The sequence below is a fragment of the Nycticebus coucang genome, chromosome 3 (assembly GCF_027406575.1).
Source record: "Nycticebus coucang isolate mNycCou1 chromosome 3, mNycCou1.pri, whole genome shotgun sequence".
Taxonomy (NCBI): Eukaryota; Metazoa; Chordata; class Mammalia; order Primates; family Lorisidae; genus Nycticebus; species Nycticebus coucang.
This window is the reverse complement of record NC_069782.1, coordinates 50,687,359-50,708,531: the sequence shown is the minus strand read 5'-3', so window position 1 is coordinate 50,708,531 and position 21,173 is coordinate 50,687,359. Positions and strand designations below refer to the sequence as shown.

Below are 21,173 nucleotides of genomic sequence, written 5' to 3'. Positions count from 1 at the left end.
ATGAAGAAAGGCAAGTTGCAGGAAACAGCTTAGGTAGGAAAACAAATGAGAAAACATGGTTTGTGCCAGTGAGAGCATGTGGAAGATGGATTCCTGGCTAGACTTCTGAAGCAGATCAGGAATGATGGGCCCATGCAGCCCTCCCTTGATAACTAAATAAAGCAATGAATTTGGGGTTTCAAATCTTGGCTGTTCTTCCTCATGAGTTCAAGCACCTGGGAACTCCAGCCAGGCATTGCAGTTTGCTGTGAGATGGCTTCATTAACATACAAGTATGCAAAGAAGCTGCATTGGAAGAGTTCCAGAAGACACGGTTTGCCCCGGGTGTGATGCGTTTTGGAGGGTCTCCGTCCGTGTTTGTACACCGGGGTCCTGTTCAAGAGTTCTCTGCAATAAAACAAAGGGAGGGACTTTCCAATGACATCCTTAGAAACATTTAAATGTTTCGTTCTTTCACAAAAAAGAAAACAACTTTTAAAAGTTTTCTTAGCCATTTGCTTTTGCTTTAAGAAGTATTAGTTCTTCCAAGATAAAAGTTCAAAGCTGTAATGGGCAAGAAAAGGGGTATTGATTTCTGATTTTTTGCTAAGTTTTCTAGCAAAGGATGATCTTACTGGATTCCTACTAAATACTTTCCCCCCAGATCTATAAGATCGATTGTAGCTCATTCATGTATTCATCTAGTAAAGATTTGCTCGGCATCTGCTGTGTGTGAGGTTGGGAACTCAGCTAGGAAGCAGGTACGTGGTCCTCCTTTTGAGGGCTCCTGGTCTGGTGATGGATACAGACAAGTGAACAGGGATTTAAATCCATCTTGTTAAGTGCAGAGATAGGAGAGGGAGCGTGAGGGATCATCAAAGGTGGCTTCCTAGGTGATGCCTTTCTCTGCAGTCAAACAGATGATTTTTAATTTTCTGTGACATATACTTACACATAGAATAGATGTTAATATTTCAGGAAACTTATATTTCAGTGCACTGGCTCCATATTGGGAAGCTCCTTAGATGGAGGCTCCGGAACTGTTGATCTATAATTAAGCCCACAGTTGTCTACCTAGAATGTAATTTTCCTGTAGGTTCAGAGCCCTGAGATGGGATGAGTCATCCACAGAGATAACTGTTCTCTCTTGCCTGAGAGAAGGGAAATTTCCACTAGGTTACAGATCTTATATTTTATTTTGCATTTGACATGTTTTGTTCATGAGAGTCTCACAGTGACACTTCAAGAGAGGCAAGACTCACATCACCCTAATGCAGTCCTGGTGTTCACACGGTGTGGCACGCATAACCGACACGCAATAGAAATGTGGCGAGGAAAGGAATCCCCATTTACAGGTGAGTGAAGGGAGACTCAGATGAGTTAAAGGACTTGCACAGGACCGTGCAGTGAAACAACGGCAGGTGCTGAGACCTGGCATGGGGCGCCCAATCCCTCCTCAGGAGTTGAGGGCAAGCTGTGGCCAGGTGGAGCAGCAGAGTCACAGATCACTGTCCTTGAGAAGAAAAGTCTTGTTGCAGAAGCTGATTTCAGTCCTTTTAAATCATGGTACCCTTTGAAGCTGAGGTCCCAACCTTCCCCCCCCCAGTATCGGTCTGTGGCCTGTTAGGAACCAGGCCACACAGCATCACCACCTGAGCTCTGCGTCCTGTCTGTGGAAAAATTGTCTTTCATGAAACCAGTTCCTGGTGCCCAAAAGGTTGGGGACTGCTGCTGAAGGGACTGCAGATCAGTATCTCTCATCTGGCTAATGTCTGAGGGGTCTCTCTCTATGTGTATATCTGCCTGCATCTTGCTTAAAATTTGCTATTTAATTTTTGTTTCAGCTTAATATGAGGGTATAAACAATTAGATTACAATGTTTCCTTTGCTAGGTAAAGTCCCTGTTGTAGTTGTAGCCTTCACCCAGGAGGTCTGCCATATACCCCTACACTGTGCCCATTAGGTGGGAGCTCACCAGTCCCCATCCCTCCTCCCCTCTCTCCGCACCCTCCTACCCCCTCCCATATCTCCCTCTTCCCCTGGAATTGATTTGAGTTTTTCTCTTGTGGGCCTGCAGTAGGTGGTCTACTGGCTTCCTATTGGTATTGAGTGTATGAGATACTTGCTTTTCCACCTTGTGATACTTTACTAAGAAGACTGTGTTTCAACTCCATCCAGGTTGATACAAAATATGTACAGTCTCTATCTTTTTTGTGGCTGAATAGTATTCCATGGTATACGTATACCACAGGTTATTAATCCATTCCTGAGTTGATGGGCACTTAGGTAGTTTCCATGGCTTAAAATTTAAAAAGTTGCCCACATTTGGACATCAGTGGATGCCACATACCTTCAGATTCTTAGTTTTTCTTGAAAAGACCAGCCTCTCTGGCGCTTAGATTGCCTCATACAGGGGACAGGTGGCCAGAGATGAGCTGCTGTTGTTCATGATCCTCAACTTTCGGTCACCTGCCTGTCCTTTCTCTACTGACTCAGAAAATAGAAAAGAGGGATTCTTGTTCTAGGCAGCAGCAAACACATGAGCTCTGGTGGTGTCCAGAGCCAGAGAGTAAGTTAGCAAAACCGCAGGTCGTGAGACAGCAGAAATATTTCACGTCATAGCGTTCTTTATTGCCACGTGAATTTTCACCGTCTCCTGCCAACTTCATCTTGTGTCCATCCAATAATGCAAATAAATCAAATGTAAGTAGTTTTCTGTAGTTTAAAGCAATACCATATAGTGTTTAGATTTATGCTTTGTAATGTGACTTTTTAGTATAAATACAGTTTATTATATTTCTAACCTAACTTCATGTATCTAAATCTCAGCTCTCGTGAGCCGAGCTGATTGCAGGGTTACTTCTGACGGGGAAGATTCAGAGGACTGGCTTCCTTCCGTGACTGGTTTATAGTGTGTGCTGCTCACTGGCGCCCGACAGTCCTGGGCTGCATTTCTTAGGTCACAAAGGAAACGGAGGCGCCTACCCCAGGGCCGGCCCCGGCAAGACAGCAGCGAGAAATCTAGATAAGCCCCTGTCGTTCCCGGCAGACATCAAGCTCAAAAGTCAAGAACATGATGCACACATCAGCTCTAGGGGCCTGTCGTGTTCAGTCCCTCGAGGAACAGAAGGAAGACACTGTGGCAGGGTACAGGTGATGCAGACTTTGGGGGTCAGGGGCACCCTCAGTTTGTGGCAGTAACTCAGCCTAAGCCTGGTTTCCCCATCTATAAAATAGGGGAGTTAGTACAGCACTTAGTAAGAATTTAATGAATGGCAGTTATTGATTTTATTTTCATTTTACAGACAAGGTATGTAAGACTCAGAATGAGGTAAATAACTTCCCCAAGGCCAAGTAAATCGCACAGCCGGCCCGTGAACCAAGTCGTGGTGTGCTCAGACCCCCACACTGTATTGTTATTCTGACCCCTGCGATGCCCCCTCTCAGGGGGGCCTAATGGGGGGTGCAGAGCTCAGACCCCCACACTGTATTGTTATTCTGACCCCTGCGGTGCCCCCTCTCAGGGTCGCTGTGAGCATGGTGGGGGGTGCGGAGCAGTGTCGGGAGTGAGCAGGCTTCCATAACTGGCATTGACGATTATGGGAGACAGCAGAGCTCGACTGAGCTTAAATGCCATCTAGAGGTTCAGTTACCTCCAGACCCTCAGTGTGACAGGGACCCCAATTCACAGGCATACCTTTCAGCCCCATTTACACATACAGATGGTTGATGTCGACTCTCGAGTGTGAGGAACGAAGACGGCAGTGGTGATGGTTAGGGACTAGAGAAGAAACATGACTTCATTAATAAAAACTTGCAATAGAAGAGCACTCAGGGCAATGGAGTGGCGAGAATGGCTCTCCCTGCCAACCATGCCTTTCTCATCAGTCTTTAGACAGATAATCACCTTCCAGCATCCTCTGCCTTGCCTGGAAAGAAATAGGTGAGAAGGGGCACACTCTTTGGATCTGATGTGTGGGAGGGTGATACTTTTAGCAGTGTGGGGATAAAGATAAAATGACCTCTAAAGACAGTGGTGACACCCACAGCTCATGTGGGCGCCGGTAAAAACCCCATTTTTCATGGTAGCTTTCAAGAGCCGACCTTTAAAATCACCACATCTGGGGCGAATGTGTGATTTGATGCAGAACATTTTAGGGCATGCCGGGGATGAACGGTGGGGAATGTGCTCGTCCCTCTCTTCTCCTTCAAGGAGCTCAGAATGGCTCAGGTCATAAAAGTCAGTTCTTGGGCACTTCCAAACCAATAGCAATTGCTGAAGTAGGTCTTCTGTGCAAAGTAGATTAAGCACGTATATAAAAGGAACGCTGATCCAGGCACCTGATATGAAAATGACGTGTGTGCCTCCTTACAGTGAAAGTCAGCCATTTTCAGGAAGCTAGTTATAGGACAAGTTCAGCAAAGGGTCATTTGGAAAAAGATGGAATTGCTTTCACAGGACAGCCAGCCCCCGTGAATTGCTTTGCTGGGAAGATGTTTCACTGAGGCTCAGGGCTACTTCTCTAGTCTAAGGAGTGATACTGCTGAATACAAAACCCAGCCTTTGATTTGAGAAATTCAAAATAACTGTAGGTCCAGAAGGAATAAAAAGAAGCCTATTTGTATTCATAATACCCTTTTTAAAGAGCCAGGGGATTTTGTGGAGAAAACTGGATGAATGTACATCTCACAGATGTATCTCCAAGAAAAATATAGCGTTTGTGAGATCTTGTGTGCCGTCATCTGCTACACGAAGATCTAGGTAGTGATGCTGATAGAAATTCCTCATAGCTAGAAAGACAACTGGTCAACAGACTCATGAAGAAATGCTTATTGTCTCTAATCATTAGAGCAGTGCAAATCAAAACCACCCTGAGATATCACCTAACCCAGTGAGACTAGCCCATATCTGAAAGCCCCAAAGCTGCAGATGCTGGCGTGGACATGGAGAGGAGGGGACGCTCCTGCATTGTTGTTGGGACTGCAAACTAGTCAAACTAGTGCAGCCTCAAGGGAGGAGTCCTCAATTAAAAGTAGGCTTCCCATTTGATCTTGCAATCCATTCCTACGTGTGTACCCAAAAGGGAAAAGTCATCCTACCATAAGGACATATGTACTTGAATGTTTACAGCAGCCCAATTTACAATTGCAAAGACATGAATGGATTAAAAAAACTGTGCTATATGTATACCAAGTAATACTATTCAGTCAAAAAAGAGAGATTTTGTATCCTTTGTTATAACTTGGATGGTGTTGGAGAACATTCTCCTGAGTTTCACAAGAATGGAATAACAAGCATCACATGAACTCAGTACTAATTTGAAACTTGTAGATTAATAACCACGTGCTCACATGAGAGAAAAACTCAATTAAATCCAGCAAGGGGCGAGTGGAGGGGGACCGGCAGGTTCCTCCCCACAGGAAGGATGCTCAGGTGCACGGCACACTTCCTGGGGGAAGCACACCTCTGCAACTCAGAGTTTCCCTTACCGATGCACAGAGTGTGCACAGAGTGTAACCTGATTGTGCTCTCCTATTAGTCAGAAATAAAAAGCAAAAAGAAGCTCCTTGTAGCTGGGAATTCTGAGTGCCAGGGCTGTGAGGTGCTCCAGTGCTGGGGTCTGTCACAAACTCCTCTGCACCCTAACCAAGCATAGTTAGTGTTTCCCAGCTGGTCTCCAGTTGGCTCCAACCTCACCAAGCAGTAAACGGACATTCCCCCTGACATTTCAGACAAGGATCCAGATGTCAGAATCAATGGGTTTTTAGAGTTGCTGTTTGTACTGAAGGAGGCCAGAAGCTGCTTAACTGCAAGACCCCTGTGCTTTGGTAGCAGACCCTGCCAGTCAGCCCCCATTCATGCTCCTGAAGCCTGCGTAGTCTCAGGGCTGACCACGGAGAGGAGGCAGCTCACCCTTCCTCACCAGCTGGAGGGCCCTTGGCTCTTTCGAGGGGAGTGCAGAAAGGGTCAAGGAACAGATCTATTTTTGAACCTATAAGTGGAAACCGATTTGATGACTATTGTAGAGGAGTTTTCATTTTTTGAAAGTCTGTAATACTGGAACATTGGCTGAGGTTAATAACTATTGATTTAGAAGGCCAGCCTTGACCCTACTGGTATGACCTGCTGGGAAACTCTTCTGGCTTAGCCATCTCCTCTGGCCCTTTCTCCCTTTGTTATTTGCTGAGCACTCACAGGCAGGGTGATAGAGACCAGACAGCAGCACCAGCACTCAGACCTGTCCTGATTTTAGGAAGCTGGCAGTGTGGTGGTGGCAATAGATAGGAGACTGGGGCTTCCACTGTTAGTCTGTCAGTGCCTCACTGGGTTTGGGAGGAGAACCACCTGAACTGGAATCAGACAGAGGGACTGGGTGACGACAAGGTATTCCTGGTATGCAAAGGTGGGAAGTGTGCGTGGCAGACTGTGGGATTGCCGCTAGTTCCCTTGGGGCAGATGATTGGGACAAGGACAACTGAGAGATGAGTCTGGAGCTGGCGGTGGCTGGAACTCAGAGGATCTTTTCTGCTACATGAGGACATTTGGACCCTTACTTTAGGGTCGTGGGGATGGTACAGGTTTGTGACTGAGCTCCCACGTGGCCACTGTGACCTGACACTAAGCCTTTAGAAGGGAGAGTCTTAGATGGATCTCGTCAGAGTTTAGGGGACCAGCTGCTTAGGTGGCACCCATGTTAAATGAATGTGGGACATTCCTGAGAGTCCATGAGTGGGAAGAAGAGAGATGGGGGATGTTTCTGTCTTCATTTTAGACACATCATTAAGTCCTGGTGTAGGAACTAGCAAGTGTTAAGTGATGATAAGTCCAGTGGCCTTCTTTGTTGAAAATACTCCCAGACAAGCTGAGAAAGGGGCAATGAAACTGAAATGGCCAGAGGGCACTTAAACAAAATCATCCATTTATTCTTGAAAGCAACCAAAAAGATATAGGGAGCAGTAGTTAAGGAACAGAAAAATTCCGACTCATGCAGAGCTGCTGAAAATCGCCTATGTTGACGTATTCTTCAATACAAGCTGTTTTCTGCTGACACTTTTTTTTTTTCTTCCTATGGATGTTCCTCTTAGATTTGAAGATGATCAATTTTCCACAAGGCTTGCCATGACGTTTCCTCAGAGCTTAGGTTTTTACATTTTAATTCATTCGACGGCTGTTCTTGACTTGGAACAAGGCCTGCTGTGTTCACAATTCAGGGCCACCGTTTACTAGCTGACAAGCCTTACTCAAATCCCAACTCCTCTCTTTTTCCTGGTTGGAGGAGAATCACTGGCAAAAAAACAGTCACTGCTGCTTCCAGGGAAGCCTGTGATCTGTCATTAACTTGCCTTTCCCTTCCAATGATGCTCATTTTGGGTTGTCTTCACCCACCTGTCCCCTCCTCACCCCACCTCAGAGTCTGAGACAATGAACTATGGTCATCTCTCCAGAAACTTCTTGTTCTGCAGTCCATCTAGGATCCCATTTCTCTTCCAAAGGCCAACTCAAGCTTCATATTCTTAGCATCCCCAGATCGATGAGCAAAGTTATCTGAGGTTGGGAAACTTCAGCTTGCTTGCTGGCTCTGCTGGCTGTTCGCTGTGCTTTAAAAGAAGAGCCAGGCCCTCTCAGTTTTATGGTTAACTTTTACTGGACTCTTCCCACCCAAATCGTCCCTTTCTTGAGCTACTTGTGTAATCTCAACTGGACTTTAGTAAAGTAAAATTTAATAAGTACATGTTCTTAAAATGTGATTTAAGTTGCAACCTGCTGAGAGCTGTGGTGGTTTTCATTCAGAGACTCAGGAGAGGATATGATGCAATACGAGAACAGAGAACAGGAGCAGCAACAATCCTCCATGACATTGGGACTAGTGGCATTTGGATTCTATACGGTGACGGTCCCCCCCATCTGTGAATCCTGGAACAGTGATGGTCCCCACATCTGTGAATGCTGGAACAGTGACGGTCCCCACATCTGTGAATGCTGGAACAGCGACGGTCCCCACATCTGTGAATGCTGGAACAGCGACGGTCCCCACATCTGTGAATGCTGGAACAGCGACGGTCCCCCACATCTGTGAATGCTGGAACAGTGACGGTCCCCCACATCTGTGAATGCTGGAACAGCGACGGTCCCCCACATCTGTGAATGCTGGAACAGCGACGGTCCCCCACATCTGTGAATGCTGGAACAGCGACGGTCCCCCACATCTGTGAATGCTGGAACAGCGACGGTCCCCCACATCTGTGAATGCTGGAACAGCGACGGTCCCCCACATCTGTGAATGCTGGAACAGCGACGGTCCCCCACATCTGTGAATGCTGGAACAGCGACGGTCCCCCACATCTGTGAATGCTGGAACAGCGACGGTCCCCCACATCTGTGAATGCTGGAACAGTGACGGTCCCCCACATCTGTGAATGCTGGAACAGTGACGGTCCCCCACATCTGTGAATGCTGGAACAGTGACGGTCCCCACATCTGTGAATGCTGGAACAGCGACGGTCCCCCACATCTGTGAATGCTGGAACAGCGACGGTCCCCCACATCTGTGAATGCTGGAACAGCGACGGTCCCCACATCTGTGAATGCTGGAACAGCGACGGTCCCCACATCTGTGAATGCTGGAACAGTGACGGTCCCCCACATCTGTGAATGCTGGAACAGCGACGGTCCCCACATCTGTGAATGCTGGAACAGCGACGGTCCCCCACATCTGTGAATGCTGGAACAGTGACGGTCCCCACATCTGTGAATGCTGGAACAGTGGCTTCCTTCTGCCCAGGAGAGGCTTTAAGATGTGGCGTGAGTAGTTTGAGATTGCAGAGGACCATGTTGGCAAGAACTAGAACGTTCCCTAATGTCTTCCAGCTCTAAGTTTCTGGCATCCTTTTAAGTACTCTTACTTACACAGAACTAGCCCAGGGCAAAATACTGAAGAATGCAAACCCCCTTTCTGTTATCTCTTGAAGCCCAGTTCTAGAAAAACTTTCCATCTAGGGACCTATGCTCTGCGCAATAAAGCATGGAGGAGTCGCTGACACCCTGTGTGACTTGGCCTTATGCTTGGCTCTTAGGGGCACTTTAAATAGTTAAAGAAACAACACAGTAATTGATGTCTAGTGGGAAGTTTCCTGCCCTACGATGTTTGAGCCAGCCATCAGGGAGGTGGGCATTTCAGGGCCGACAAGGCAGTCTTCATGTTCACTTTGTTCTCTAGTGTTGATTTTTATTGCCTTAATATTTCTATTGCAAAGCTTCCTGCTTAGCTATCAAACCAGATTCTTAATTCAATCCTACTATCATTTGCAATGTAATCAAGATTAAAGAATCTTGGCTAAAGGTGAGACAAACCTTGTTGCTTGTAAACTGAAATTTTGTTGTAGCTGGAGGTGGGTGGTACAGAGGTGAGGGAGAGGGGACTTGGAGGGGGGGTTACTCCTTCTCAACGACTTTGCAAGTACATACGTGGATGTGCTCATTGTTTGAACTAAGATGGAAACATGTTAGCAAAACGCTGTGATAAGATGGCTGTGAGTCACAGAGCCCCCTTTATGTGTTTTCATCTGCACTTACCAGAGGTGAAGACCCCTGTTGTTGGAACATTTTTGAGTGTCATTCTTCCTTTCTGGGATTTCTCCTTTTGTTGGGACAGCAGAACGGAGGCTTGTGAGACATGTGTCAGAGCAGGATGCTGGAGGTCTCAGCTCTGCGGGCAGTGAGCCTTTATTTGCTAGGTCATGAAGAAGTATGGTGAGGAGGGTGAGGGAGATGGAACCCGGAAGGGCACTGGGGCAGTGTGGGCAGCCAGGGCCCTTGGGGAGTGCGGGGCAACACTTGTTCATACCCATTCTGGAAGTGACTGACTTATAGCTCTGCACCCTTCAGTACAGTCACTGGTGAGGAGGGAATGCTGGACTGAAGGCGGAAAATTAAGCTTCATTCCTGCTCCCCCGTCATCAGTTGTGGAGCCTGGAGTAGTCACTTGGACTGGAGCCTCACTGTTCCCATCTGTAAAATGGAAATAATGTTAACTGCTTGACCTACTTCACAATTATGAAGATAACAGACATGAGAACACTTTGTTAAACCAAGAAGACTTCTGGCTAAGTTTCCTTCTTATCTTGGTATTTTAGCATCATTGTTGAATTCTGGTGTTTAGTGATGATGTCGAGTATAGAAGCATGTAGAGTTATTCACGTGAACACCACATGTTCTATTTCAAGGTTGTTTGAGTTGTCGAGCCTGCCCTTTGTATGTTTTGCTTGTTACCCTCTTCTGTGAGGGTGTGGTTTGGAAGCTTTGTTAGAACTGTGTGCAAGGTGGGGATAAATGGGCTCGGACTGAGGGCTGGAGGGACTCTCCCCTGATTAGCAACTCTCCCCCGACAGGGACTCTCCCCCTGATTAGGGATTCTTCCCTTGATTAGTGATTCTCCCCTTGATTAGGGATTCTCCCCCGATTAGGGATTCTCCCCTTGATTAGTGATTCTCCCCCAATTAGGGATTCTTCCCCTGATTAGGGATTCTCCCCCTGTTTAAGGACTCTCCCTCTGATTAGAGATTCTCCTCCTGATTAGGGACTCTCCCCCTGGTTAGCAACTCTCCCCCTGATTAGCAACTCTCCCCCTGATTAGGATTCTCCCCCTGATTAAGGACTCTCCCCCTGACGAGGGATTTTCCCCCTGATTAGGGATTCTCCCCCCTGATTAGGGACTCTCTCCCTGATTAAGGATTCTTCCTTTGATTAAAGACTTTCCCCTTGATTAGGGATTCTCCCCCTGACTAGGGATTCTCCCCCTGATTAAGGACTCTCCCCATGACGAGGGATTTTCCCCCTGATTAGGGATTCTCCCCCTGATTAGGGACTCTCTCCCTGATTAAGGATTCTTCCTTTGATTAAGGATTCTCCCTTTGATTAGGGACTCTGCTGGTTAGGGATCACCCCCTGGTTAGTGACTCTCTCCTTGGTTCGGGATTCTCCTCCTGGTTAGCACTCTCCTCCTGATTTGCGATTCTCTCTGATTAGAGTCCTCCAAGTTCACCAAGTTTAGCATACAACTTTTTGTTGTGTCTGGCACATCTCATCAGGCTCTTTCAAGCTCTGTTTGATAACTTCTTGTTTCCTGCTTGTGTGCTGGATACATAGATAATGGAATTCCAGACATGGGGTTATGTATGTGATTATTTAAAAATATATGATACCCCTCTGCAAAACCAAGCTTTTAGGGAAGGTGATAGAGAAAATACAGTGCTCACGCACTCCCTTACTCGGGCACTTACGACATGATGTGAGTAAGCCAATTTCCTGGAGAAAGGGAATGAAGCAGGAAACTTGGGCTTCCTCCTAGAAGTTTGTATGTACAATTTTAAGCTAATTTATGGAATATAGAATGACTCTCCAGAAGAATCTATGTAATCATTTCAAGGAATACAAGGGAGGTTTTAGAAGAGGGAGACAAAAGAACCCTTTAAGAGGGAAATTTGAACAGCAAATTTCTTTCCCATGAAGGATTCCTTGACCAAGTCATACATCTTTTTAATTGGAGACTGTGAGCTTAGCAAGAGCTTCAGGTACCTAAGACCAAACATAAGACGGGGGCTGCATGGAGTGCTTTGAAATCACCATTATTTATTTTATGGATGCGACTGGGGTCTGCGGCTTGGTTCCCTCAAGCTGTTCCTGCGGCCCTTTGGGTCAGGCCCCTAGTGCGGCAGAATAGTGCACTACCAGGAGCCACCTAAAGATGGCAGCATTGGGCGCCCTATCTCATTTTTCAAGCGCGCTCCAGGTTCACAGCCAGCTTGGATTTCAGATTGTCACTCACATTTTCTTCGGCTTAATGACTGTAAATATGTAAATGACTCTGCTTTTCTTGTGTGGAAAAGGTCTGATCTATCATTCCTGTTTTGTTTTTTAGCTAATGATTGTATGTAATTATATTCAAATAAAATATTTATAAATCATTACGTATTATTAATGGTATATAAAATTTGGAATTCAGGAAACATCAGCTTTGATGAAAGATATCCTTCAGTTGGGGGAGGCGTTATTATTATTATTTGTTTCTGTTTAAAAGACATTGGTGGCCAAGAATCTATAATTCTCTTTTGCAGGAATTCTTACAAGGCTCAGGGGATTTTTTTTTTTTTTTTTTTTTTTCCACATCGGTATCTTACTTTTACTCGGATCGATCAGTAAACCCCTTTACAAAGCCTAAAGTCCGGGCCCAGCCCACAGTCCCGCGCCCTTGTCCGCCGGTCTGCCGGATTTTATTTTTTATTTTTTAATTTTTTTAATAGGTAGAATATTTCTTATATCTCTGGGGAATATAGTATAGATCCAAATCGGGAGAGTTCTCTGAGGAAAAAAAAATATATTTTCTTAAATTTTCATGAAGCAATTAATTATGCTTGAATTCCAAAGGGCCTTTAAGGGGTCATCGGGTTCAGCTTGAAGCAGGCTTGGCATTTAAAACCAGACAGTGGAAATGTGCCATTGACCCCTCCCCTTGATTGGTGATTGTGCTCTGCGAATTTTAAGGTCTTCATCAGTATTGAAAATAGAAAGAGAAAAATTATCCTGAGCAGGTTAAGTCTGTAATCTGAATTTTGCCAGCGCCCGAGTTTGGGTGCAGTTCACCATTTTCCCTTCTCTGTTAGTCACACGTGGAGTAGCAAATGGAAAACTGTCTCAAAGCAAAGGTCAACTTCTGGGAGGAGAGTGGCCTGGAAAAGCAGCATCTAGGGCAGGCGTCCTAAACTGCGGCCCGCAGGCCACATGAAACGGTGCGAATTGTGTTTGTTCCCATTTTGTTTTTTACTTCAAAATAAGATACGTGCAGTGTGCATAGGAATTTGTTCATAGTTTTTTTTAAAACTATAGTCCGGCCCTCCAACAGTCTGAGGGACAGTGAATTGGCCTCCTGTTTAAAAAGTTTGAGGACGCCTGATCTAGGGGCCTTGGTTGAGGACAGGGGAAAGCTGAAGGAAACCTAGAGCAGGAGTGAGCAGATGGCCCGTCCAAGGCCAGAGTTTCGGGAAGGACTCCCAGGGGAGGGCTGGGCCAGGCAGCACTCTGAGCACTGTACCTCTTTTCTCTGAGGTTGCCCTGCTCTTGGAAACACCTTCACCCGAGACACACTGGCTGAGAGATGTAGCTTTGAATCTTTGGCTGAATTGATGCAGACCTTTTAATTCCTGCCTTAAAATAGGATGGGATGGCAAATGTATGGGAATACTGTGTGTATGGAGCACGAGATTTCCTCAGAGGCGCTCTCAGCCTGTTTTGATTTGGATCATAACTGTGACTGTACATTATGTACACACTGATGCAGCATAAGGAAAATTAAAAATACACTTAGTAGGCTGACCTACATGCTCCTGCCGCTGGCTGCAAGTGTGGATTTTGGATGCTTTTGAGCACGACAGCACATTTTTTTCATGAGCTTCTCTGTATTCAATGTTAAGGCTCTAAGGATTTCACGTCAGGTACAATGAATGCAATATCCATTAGGGAAACCAGCCAGAGGCACCCTGACAAGATGCCGTGAGATTCTAGGTTTTTTTTTTTTTTTTTCCATTTTTGACTTTTATTTCCCCATTATTGGGTTGTAAAGTAAAATCATTCACCTATTAATTTTTTATATGGAAACTTTAAAATGTGACAGATGTTGATATCGAGCTCTTCAGAATCCTAGGCTCTAGATCTCTCAAATGTCGCTGTCTACACTGGTTCTGGGTAAATCTCTTCATCTTCCTCAACTTGACATTTCCTCCCAGTAAAACAGGAGAGTGAACTCACAGGTCACTGCCAAACCTTTTATTCTGTGACCACATATTACTTCTCTTCATGGTGCTTGGGATTATGAAAAATATTCCAGAGGACAGACTTGAGGGTTGTATTGTAACTTTTTGACATAGGAGAGCTTGTCTAGAAAGTATCCAGCCATGCATGTCCCACTTCTCCTGGTACACAGCTGGATTCTTTCTGGATAGCCCTTCTACATTCACATCTCTTCTTTCTGCTCATGGGGCCTCTGTGATATTGACTTCTCCCACCCCCCTGCCATCCCAGGCCACAATCATATCCTCATTCACACACCGCTCCTGTCTCTGTGCCGCCTCTGCCTCCCGGCAGGTCTCTCTGCCTCGGCTCTTATTCTCTGGAGTGTGATCCTGCACTGCCACGATCTTTTGAAAGCTACATCAGAACATGTATTTTTCCTGCCTAAAACCTTCCAGTGACTTCTCATTGCTCTAGAAAATGCAAATCTATTCGTGCCCCAGGACCTTTGCACTTGCTATTCCTTCTGCAGTAAGCACTTCCCTCCCCAAATCATTGCACATCTGCCTTTTTTATGTCTCATTGAGAACCTGTTACAGCTGAACTATCACCCTGTCATAGAGGCCTTTCCTGGCAACTCTATGTAAAATAGTTAAAACCCCTGCTTAATATCTGACACCTTACATGGCTATATTATCTGCAGAACATCTTCCACCTGAAATTACCCTGTCTGCTGATTTTTACTGTTGTTCTTGCCTGTGTCATCCCAGCCCCATATTCATGGGATCATAGCATTCTCTGCCTCTCTGTGGGTCCTTTCCTGTCCGGAGCAGAGTCCGTCCTGTAACAGGTGCTCAAGCTGTGTTTGTGCAATAGATGAATGAGTGACTCCATGGGTGTCACGGGCAGGAAACTATAGCCTGGAGAAGCTGTAGTCATGCAGCTAAAAAGCCAAGCCCAGACGAGGACTCAGGCTCCTTCTGTGTTCCCCTGCTCCAGATGGTGCTGGCATGCACAGCCCTCACTTCATCCACCACGTACGCACTGAGCTCTTACTGTGCTTTAGATGCTGTTCTAGATCTGTGGTTCTCAGCCAGGGGTGATGTTCCTCTGGGGACATTTGCCATTGTCTGGAGACATTTTTGCTTGTTGCTATAGGTGTGGGAGATGCTAGTGGCACTAGAGCTAGAGGCCAGAGATGCTGCAGAGCAGCCCATGGTGTTCAGGACGGCCTCCCACAGCAAGGACCGATGTCACCAGTGCTGGGAGTGGCACAGCCTGGTCTGGGTGAACAGAGACAGACGTGCTGTGACGGAGTTTATAGTCTAGCATGGGGAGGCAGGTGGTGAACAGTATATGTCACACATGGAGAAATTCCAGGCTGTGTCATCAAGTGCTGTGACGGACAGAAAGCAAAGGTAGAACCGAGTAAGGAGGAGAGAGGGCGGCGCTGGGCCGTGAGGGCAGGGAGGGCTGTCACCTGGCTGCTTTGGGAGCTGAATCAGGAAAGGAAATTTTGCCTCTGAGGGTTAAGCTCCATAACCTGAAAATGTACAGTCCTTTAAGTCTAACCCCAGGCTGCAGAGCATTGGACCCCTCAATTTAGAAATATCCTCATGGTAAAAATAAAAATTATATATATATCTCCCTCCTGAAGCAAGGGACATCGTAACCTTCAAATAAAAATAAAACAAACTGCTATGGGCTAGAAATAATGATTATTTTCTGCCCCTTTTTAGGAGTGCTGAAATTTTCCTCTTTCTCAACCCTCCAGCCCTTGATCATCACTAATGCAGGGCAATGTTAATTTGATGCAATTCCTGTTGCTTATTGTCAGCCTCTCACTTTTCTCTCAGGCAAAAATAGCGTGACTTCAGCCTCTCCCAGTATCATCAGGAGTTTTTTCTTTGGTCGTGCAGATATTTCTCTGTCTAGGACGATTTCTTAAACCCAACAGAAGCAACTGTAGATGTTAATCTCCGGAGGAGGGGGTGGGAGCTGATGCTAATAGTCAGGCCAATGAGGTGGCTTTTTATATTTGTGTATATATGTCTCTGCACACACACACACGGTCTCCAACTTCATGAAGGATCAGTGTATGGTTTCTCAACTTCAGGATGGTGTGAAAGTGATGTACATTCAACAGAAATCATTCTTTGAATTTTTAATTTTGGTCTTTCAAACACTTTCTTATAAGGTTGGCTTTGTGTTAGGTAATTTTGTGTAGCCCTAGACTACAATGTCAATGTTCTGAGCATGTTTAAGGTAAGCTAGCTAAGCTATCATGTTTGGGTTAAGTATATTAAATATACCTTCAACTTGGGATATTTTTTTCAACTTGCTGAGTTTATAGAGTTGTAACATTATTGTGTATCAAGGAGGAACTCTGTGTGTAAGTACACACAGATACATATATAAATCTATGCATTCATATACATACCTTTAAGATTTCACTAAAAATTATATTAAAATTATAGTTTTAGGTTGGGCATGGTGGCTCACACCTGTAATCCTAGCACTGGAAAGCTGAGGTGGGAGGATCCTTTGAGTTCAGGAGTTTGAGACCAACCTGAGCAAGAGTAAAACCCCATCTGTGTTAAAATAGAAAAATTAAATTAACTGGGCGTTGTGGCAGCCAATGCAGGAGGATTGCTTGAGCCCAGGAATTTGAGGTTGCTGTCAACTAGGCTGATGTCATGGCCCTGTAGCCTGGGTAACAGAATGAGACTCTGTCTCAAAAAAAAAAAATAAATAAAAATGTGGTTTTAGTTATTTGATAGGCATATCCAGATACTGGCTATCTTGACCTCTCTCTTATTTCTTTACTATAATTCTTTACCAAGCATTGGGACCCAGTAGGAACTCAAACAAATGTTTATTGAATGAATAAATCAAGTGCAAAAATCTTGTTGGGACTATTGGATTCCAACTTGTTTTTCCACGTTTGTATGAACTTATGTCATTAAAAGACAGTTTGGTAAATACATAGCATATTTTTATGGTGTTATCATTTTGATATATTCATTCATTTCAAAATCTATGTTTTTTATTTTTAAAGTTATTACAGGGGATATAATTTGACCCAGAGGGTTTCTGAATCTAGAAGGCACAGGACTCTTTGTAGTCAATACTTTTCCAGATACCCTAAACCTTGGGAGGGAATAGTAAGCAAGAAAACAGGTTTCAGTAAATGTCTTGATTTAAATGTATTTAAATTGATGATGCTGAGGAAATTACGAACAGTGAACCATTTTATTTGGGGGCTATTTTATTTTATTGAACAGCTTGTTGACTAGTTCACTGGATTTCTTTTTTCTTTTTTTCATTGATTCATTCTTTTTTTTTTTTTTTTTTAGTGCTATTTCTTCACAATCGAGTTTGGCCTTTGCAAACAAGAAGGACAACTGCGGGCCTACGGAGCAGGGCTCCTCTCCTCCATTGGGGAATTACAGGTGTGAAGCTGTGAATGGCACATCCGTCCCATGCAAACTGGTTCAAGGTCATGGAAAATATTGATTTGTCTGTGCATTTCTACTCACAGACAGATACCCCATAAATATTTAATGCAGAGGACTCGGTACCTTAGATGTGGGTCCTGACCTAACTTTTTGTACTTTATGAAAATGGGTCAGGCCTTTCTGGGTTTGTGGTGTGACTCCTGGGTGAGCAGCCACGTGCACAGGTCGACAGGAATGGCAAATGTATGCTCAATGCTGGGTGACAATGGCTGGCATGAACTCAGTGCTGAAAGTGGGCAATGGACTGGGCACAGTCTGACTGACTGAAGTTCACTCCTGAGTGCGGTTTGGCTGCTCTGACTCTGTCACCTCCCAGGCTCCCTTTTTCCGCCCCAACGTGTACTTCTTCAAGAGGAGTTTGAGGTTACCTCAGCTTCTTCAAAATTAATGCATATTAAAACACTTGTAGGCATATAGTATAAAGAAACAAACAAAATAAATCTATTGTCAGAGAGGAATCTAATGCATGAAATCATGCCTAGGAAATTCTATTCTTTTTGCCTTAAAATGCAGTAAAACAATCATTTATTCAGGAGTTTTGAGACCTGGAACATTCTGACACTTTAAGTATTCTGGTTATTTAAGAATTGCTATTTATACCGCCAGGTGAAAGCAAGTTTTGGTGAATTTAGAATGTGATGTGATGTATAATCTGGAAAGGTTACTAAAAGTAATTTAATCTTTCTTTGGTTATTCACACTAAGATCAGGATTGTGGATTATACCAGAGTTTTTAGTTTGAGCATTGATTACCCTTATATGTGCAATAATATAATGGAGAATATATCTCCATAGTGATTGGAGATTTTTGGTTGTTTATTATATTGAAAGATGCAATTTCACTATAGTTTTATTGAGTCTGATCATTTTATGACTCCATTCATTCATTCATTCCTCAAACATTTAATGGGGTGCCTACAAGGTGCTATGGACCATGCAAGGCCCTGGGGTTAAAGAGACAAGTGATAATGATAAAGCATAAGAAGAAAATAACATCAGCCACCCAAACTAGCGTGTTTAAATAGACCTCAGTATTTCTGGTGCTCCTGCTTCATCCTCATAACAACTCCATGTGACAAGTGATATTATTGCAAATGAGACACAAGGACAGTAAGGAAATTGTGTAAGATCACGCAGCTGGTAAGTGATGGAACTGGGGCCAATCCAGGCAGGCCAGGCTCCAGGATCCGAGTGCTTACACACAGGGCTCTGCTGTCTGGGGTCCCTGCTATCAAAGAGTTCGCAGTGCATTCTACAGCAAGAGATGGACAACCATACAGATAGCACGTCGTGTAAGGGGGTGACCAGTATGCCTGGTGCTCCGGAGACATGGTTGGTTCTGGCACGTCGTGTAAAGGGGTGACCAGTATGTCTGGCGCTCCTGAGACCATGCCCGACAAACCCTCCTGACAGGGCCCTGCTGCCCAGGCTGACTCTCGGAGGGGAAAGGACGAGTAGGAAAAGGGCGGGGTGCGCAGGCTAGTCAGTGGCCAGCAGCGTGTGTATCACGAGGACTCCTATGAAAGTCCAGCCTATTCAGGGAACTGTCTAAGGCAGTGATTTTCAATCAGTGTGCCGTGAGAGGCTCTTAGGTGTTCCATGAAAGTTTTTAAATATCATTAATTAAATTATTTTCAAAAGAAGTTCAAAGACAGTACATATATTCTTTTTTTTACTCTTTTTTTTTTAATTTTTTTATTAAATCATAACTGTATACAATGATATGATTATGGGGCATCATACACTCACTTCATAAACCATTTGACACATTTTTATCACAGTGGTTAACATAGCCTTTCCGGCGTTATCTCAGTTACTGTGCCAAAACATTTACATTCTACATTTACCAAGTTTCGCAAATACCCCTATAATATGCACCACAGGTGTGATCCCACCGATTCCCCTCCCTCTACCCACCACCCCCTTCCCACTTCCCCCTATTGTTAAGTTGTAGCTGGGTTATAGCTTTCATGTGAGAGTCCCAAATTAGTTTCATAGTAGGGCTGTGTACATTGGGTATTTTTTCTTCCATTCTTGGGATACTTTACTAAGAAGAATATGTTCCAGCTCCATCCATGTAAACATGAAAGAGGTAAAGTCTCCATCTTTCTTTAAGGCTGCATAGTATTCCATGGTATACATATACCACAATTTATTAATCCATTCGTGGATCGATGGACACTTGGGCTTTTTCCATGACTTAGCTATTATGAATTGGGCTGCAATAAACATTCTGGTACAAATATCTTTGTTATGTTGTGATTTTTGGTCTTCTGGGTATATGCCCAGCAGAGGAATTACAGGATTGAATGGCAGATCTATTTTTAGATCTCTGAGTGTTCTCCATATATCTTTCCAAAAGGAATGTATTAATTTGCATTCCCACCAGCAGTGCAGAAGTGTTCCCTTTTCTCCGCATCCACGCCAACATCTCTGGTCTTGAGATTTTGTGATATAGGCTAGTCTCATTGGAGTTAGATGATATCTCAAAGTAGTTTTGATTTGCATTTCTCTGATGATTAAAGATGATGAGCATTTTTTCATATGTCTGAAGGCCGTGCGCCTGTCTTCTTCAGAGAAGTTTCTCTTCAAATCCCTTGCCCAGCCTGCGATGGGATCCCTTGTTTTTTTCTTGCTGATGCGTTTGAGTTCTCTGTGGATTCTGGTTATTAAACCTTTGTCAGAGTTATACCCTGCAAATATCTTCTCCCATTCTGAGGGCTGTCTGCTTTCTCTGCTTACTGTGTTCTTAGCTGTGCAGAAGCTTTTTAGTTTGATCAAGTCCCAGTAGTGTATTTTTGAAGCTGCTTCAATTGCCCGGGGGGTTCTCCTCATGAAATACTCACCCAGACCAATTTCTTCAAGGGTTTTCCCTGCATTCTCCTCTAGTATTTTTATAGTTTCATGTCTTAAGTTTAAATCTTTAATCCAATGAGAGTCTATCTTAGTTAATGGTGAAAGGTGTGGGTCCAATTTCAGTCTTCTGCAGGTTGCCAGCCAGTTCAGCCAGCACCATTTGTTAAATAGGGAATCTTTTCCCCACTGAATGTTTTTAATTGGCTTGTCAAAAATCAAATAGCGGTAAGTAGCTGGATTCATCTCTTGGTTCTCTATTCTATTCCAGATATCTACTTCTCTGTTTTTGTGCCAATACCATGCTGTTTTGATCACTATCGATTTGTAGTAAAGTCTGAGGTCTGGTAGTGTGATTCCTCCTGTTTTGTTTTTATTTCTGAGTAATGTCTTGGCTATTCGAGGTTTTTTCTGATTCCATATAAAACGAAGTAATGTTTTTTCAAGATCTTTAAAATATGACAGTGGAGATTTAATAGGGAGTGCGTTGAAATTATATATTGCTTTGGGTAGTATGGACATTTTGATAATGTTGATTCTTCCTAGTCATGAGCATGGTATGTTTTTCCATTTGTTAACATTTTCCGCTATTTCTTTTCTTAGAGTTTCATAGTTCTCTTTATAGAGATCTTTCACGTCTTTTGTTAGGTAAATTCCCAAATATTTCATCTTCTTTGGCACTACTGTGAATGGGATAGAGTCCTTAACTGCTTTTTCAATTTGACTGTTGTTGGTGTATATAAAGGCTACCGATTTATGAATGTTGATTTTGTAACCTGAGACGCTGCTGTACTCCTTGATCACTTCTAGGAGTTTTGTAGTAGAGTCCCTAGTGTTTTCCAGATACACAATCATATCATCTGCGAAGAGCGAGAGTTTGATCTCTTCTGACCCTATATGGATACCCTTGATCGCCTTTTCTTCCCTAATTGCGGTGGCTAAAACTTCCATTACAATGTTGAAAAGCAATGGAGACAATGGGCAGCCTTGTCTGGTTCCTGATCTGAGTGGAAATGATTCCAATTTAACTCCATTCAATAT

At 44.2% G+C, this 21,173-nt stretch overlaps 1 protein-coding gene across 1 annotated transcript in view; it reads left to right on the top strand.

Annotated features, from left to right (window-relative positions):
• Positions 1–21,173, top strand: part of TPH2 (tryptophan hydroxylase 2) — a 129,646-nt gene that overhangs the window by 94,073 nt on the left and 14,400 nt on the right. Inside the window, exon 9 of the mRNA XM_053584772.1 lies at positions 17,119–17,214. Coding sequence (XP_053440747.1) covers positions 17,119–17,214 — 96 coding nt within the window. The remainder of the gene's footprint in view (positions 1–17,118; positions 17,215–21,173) is intronic.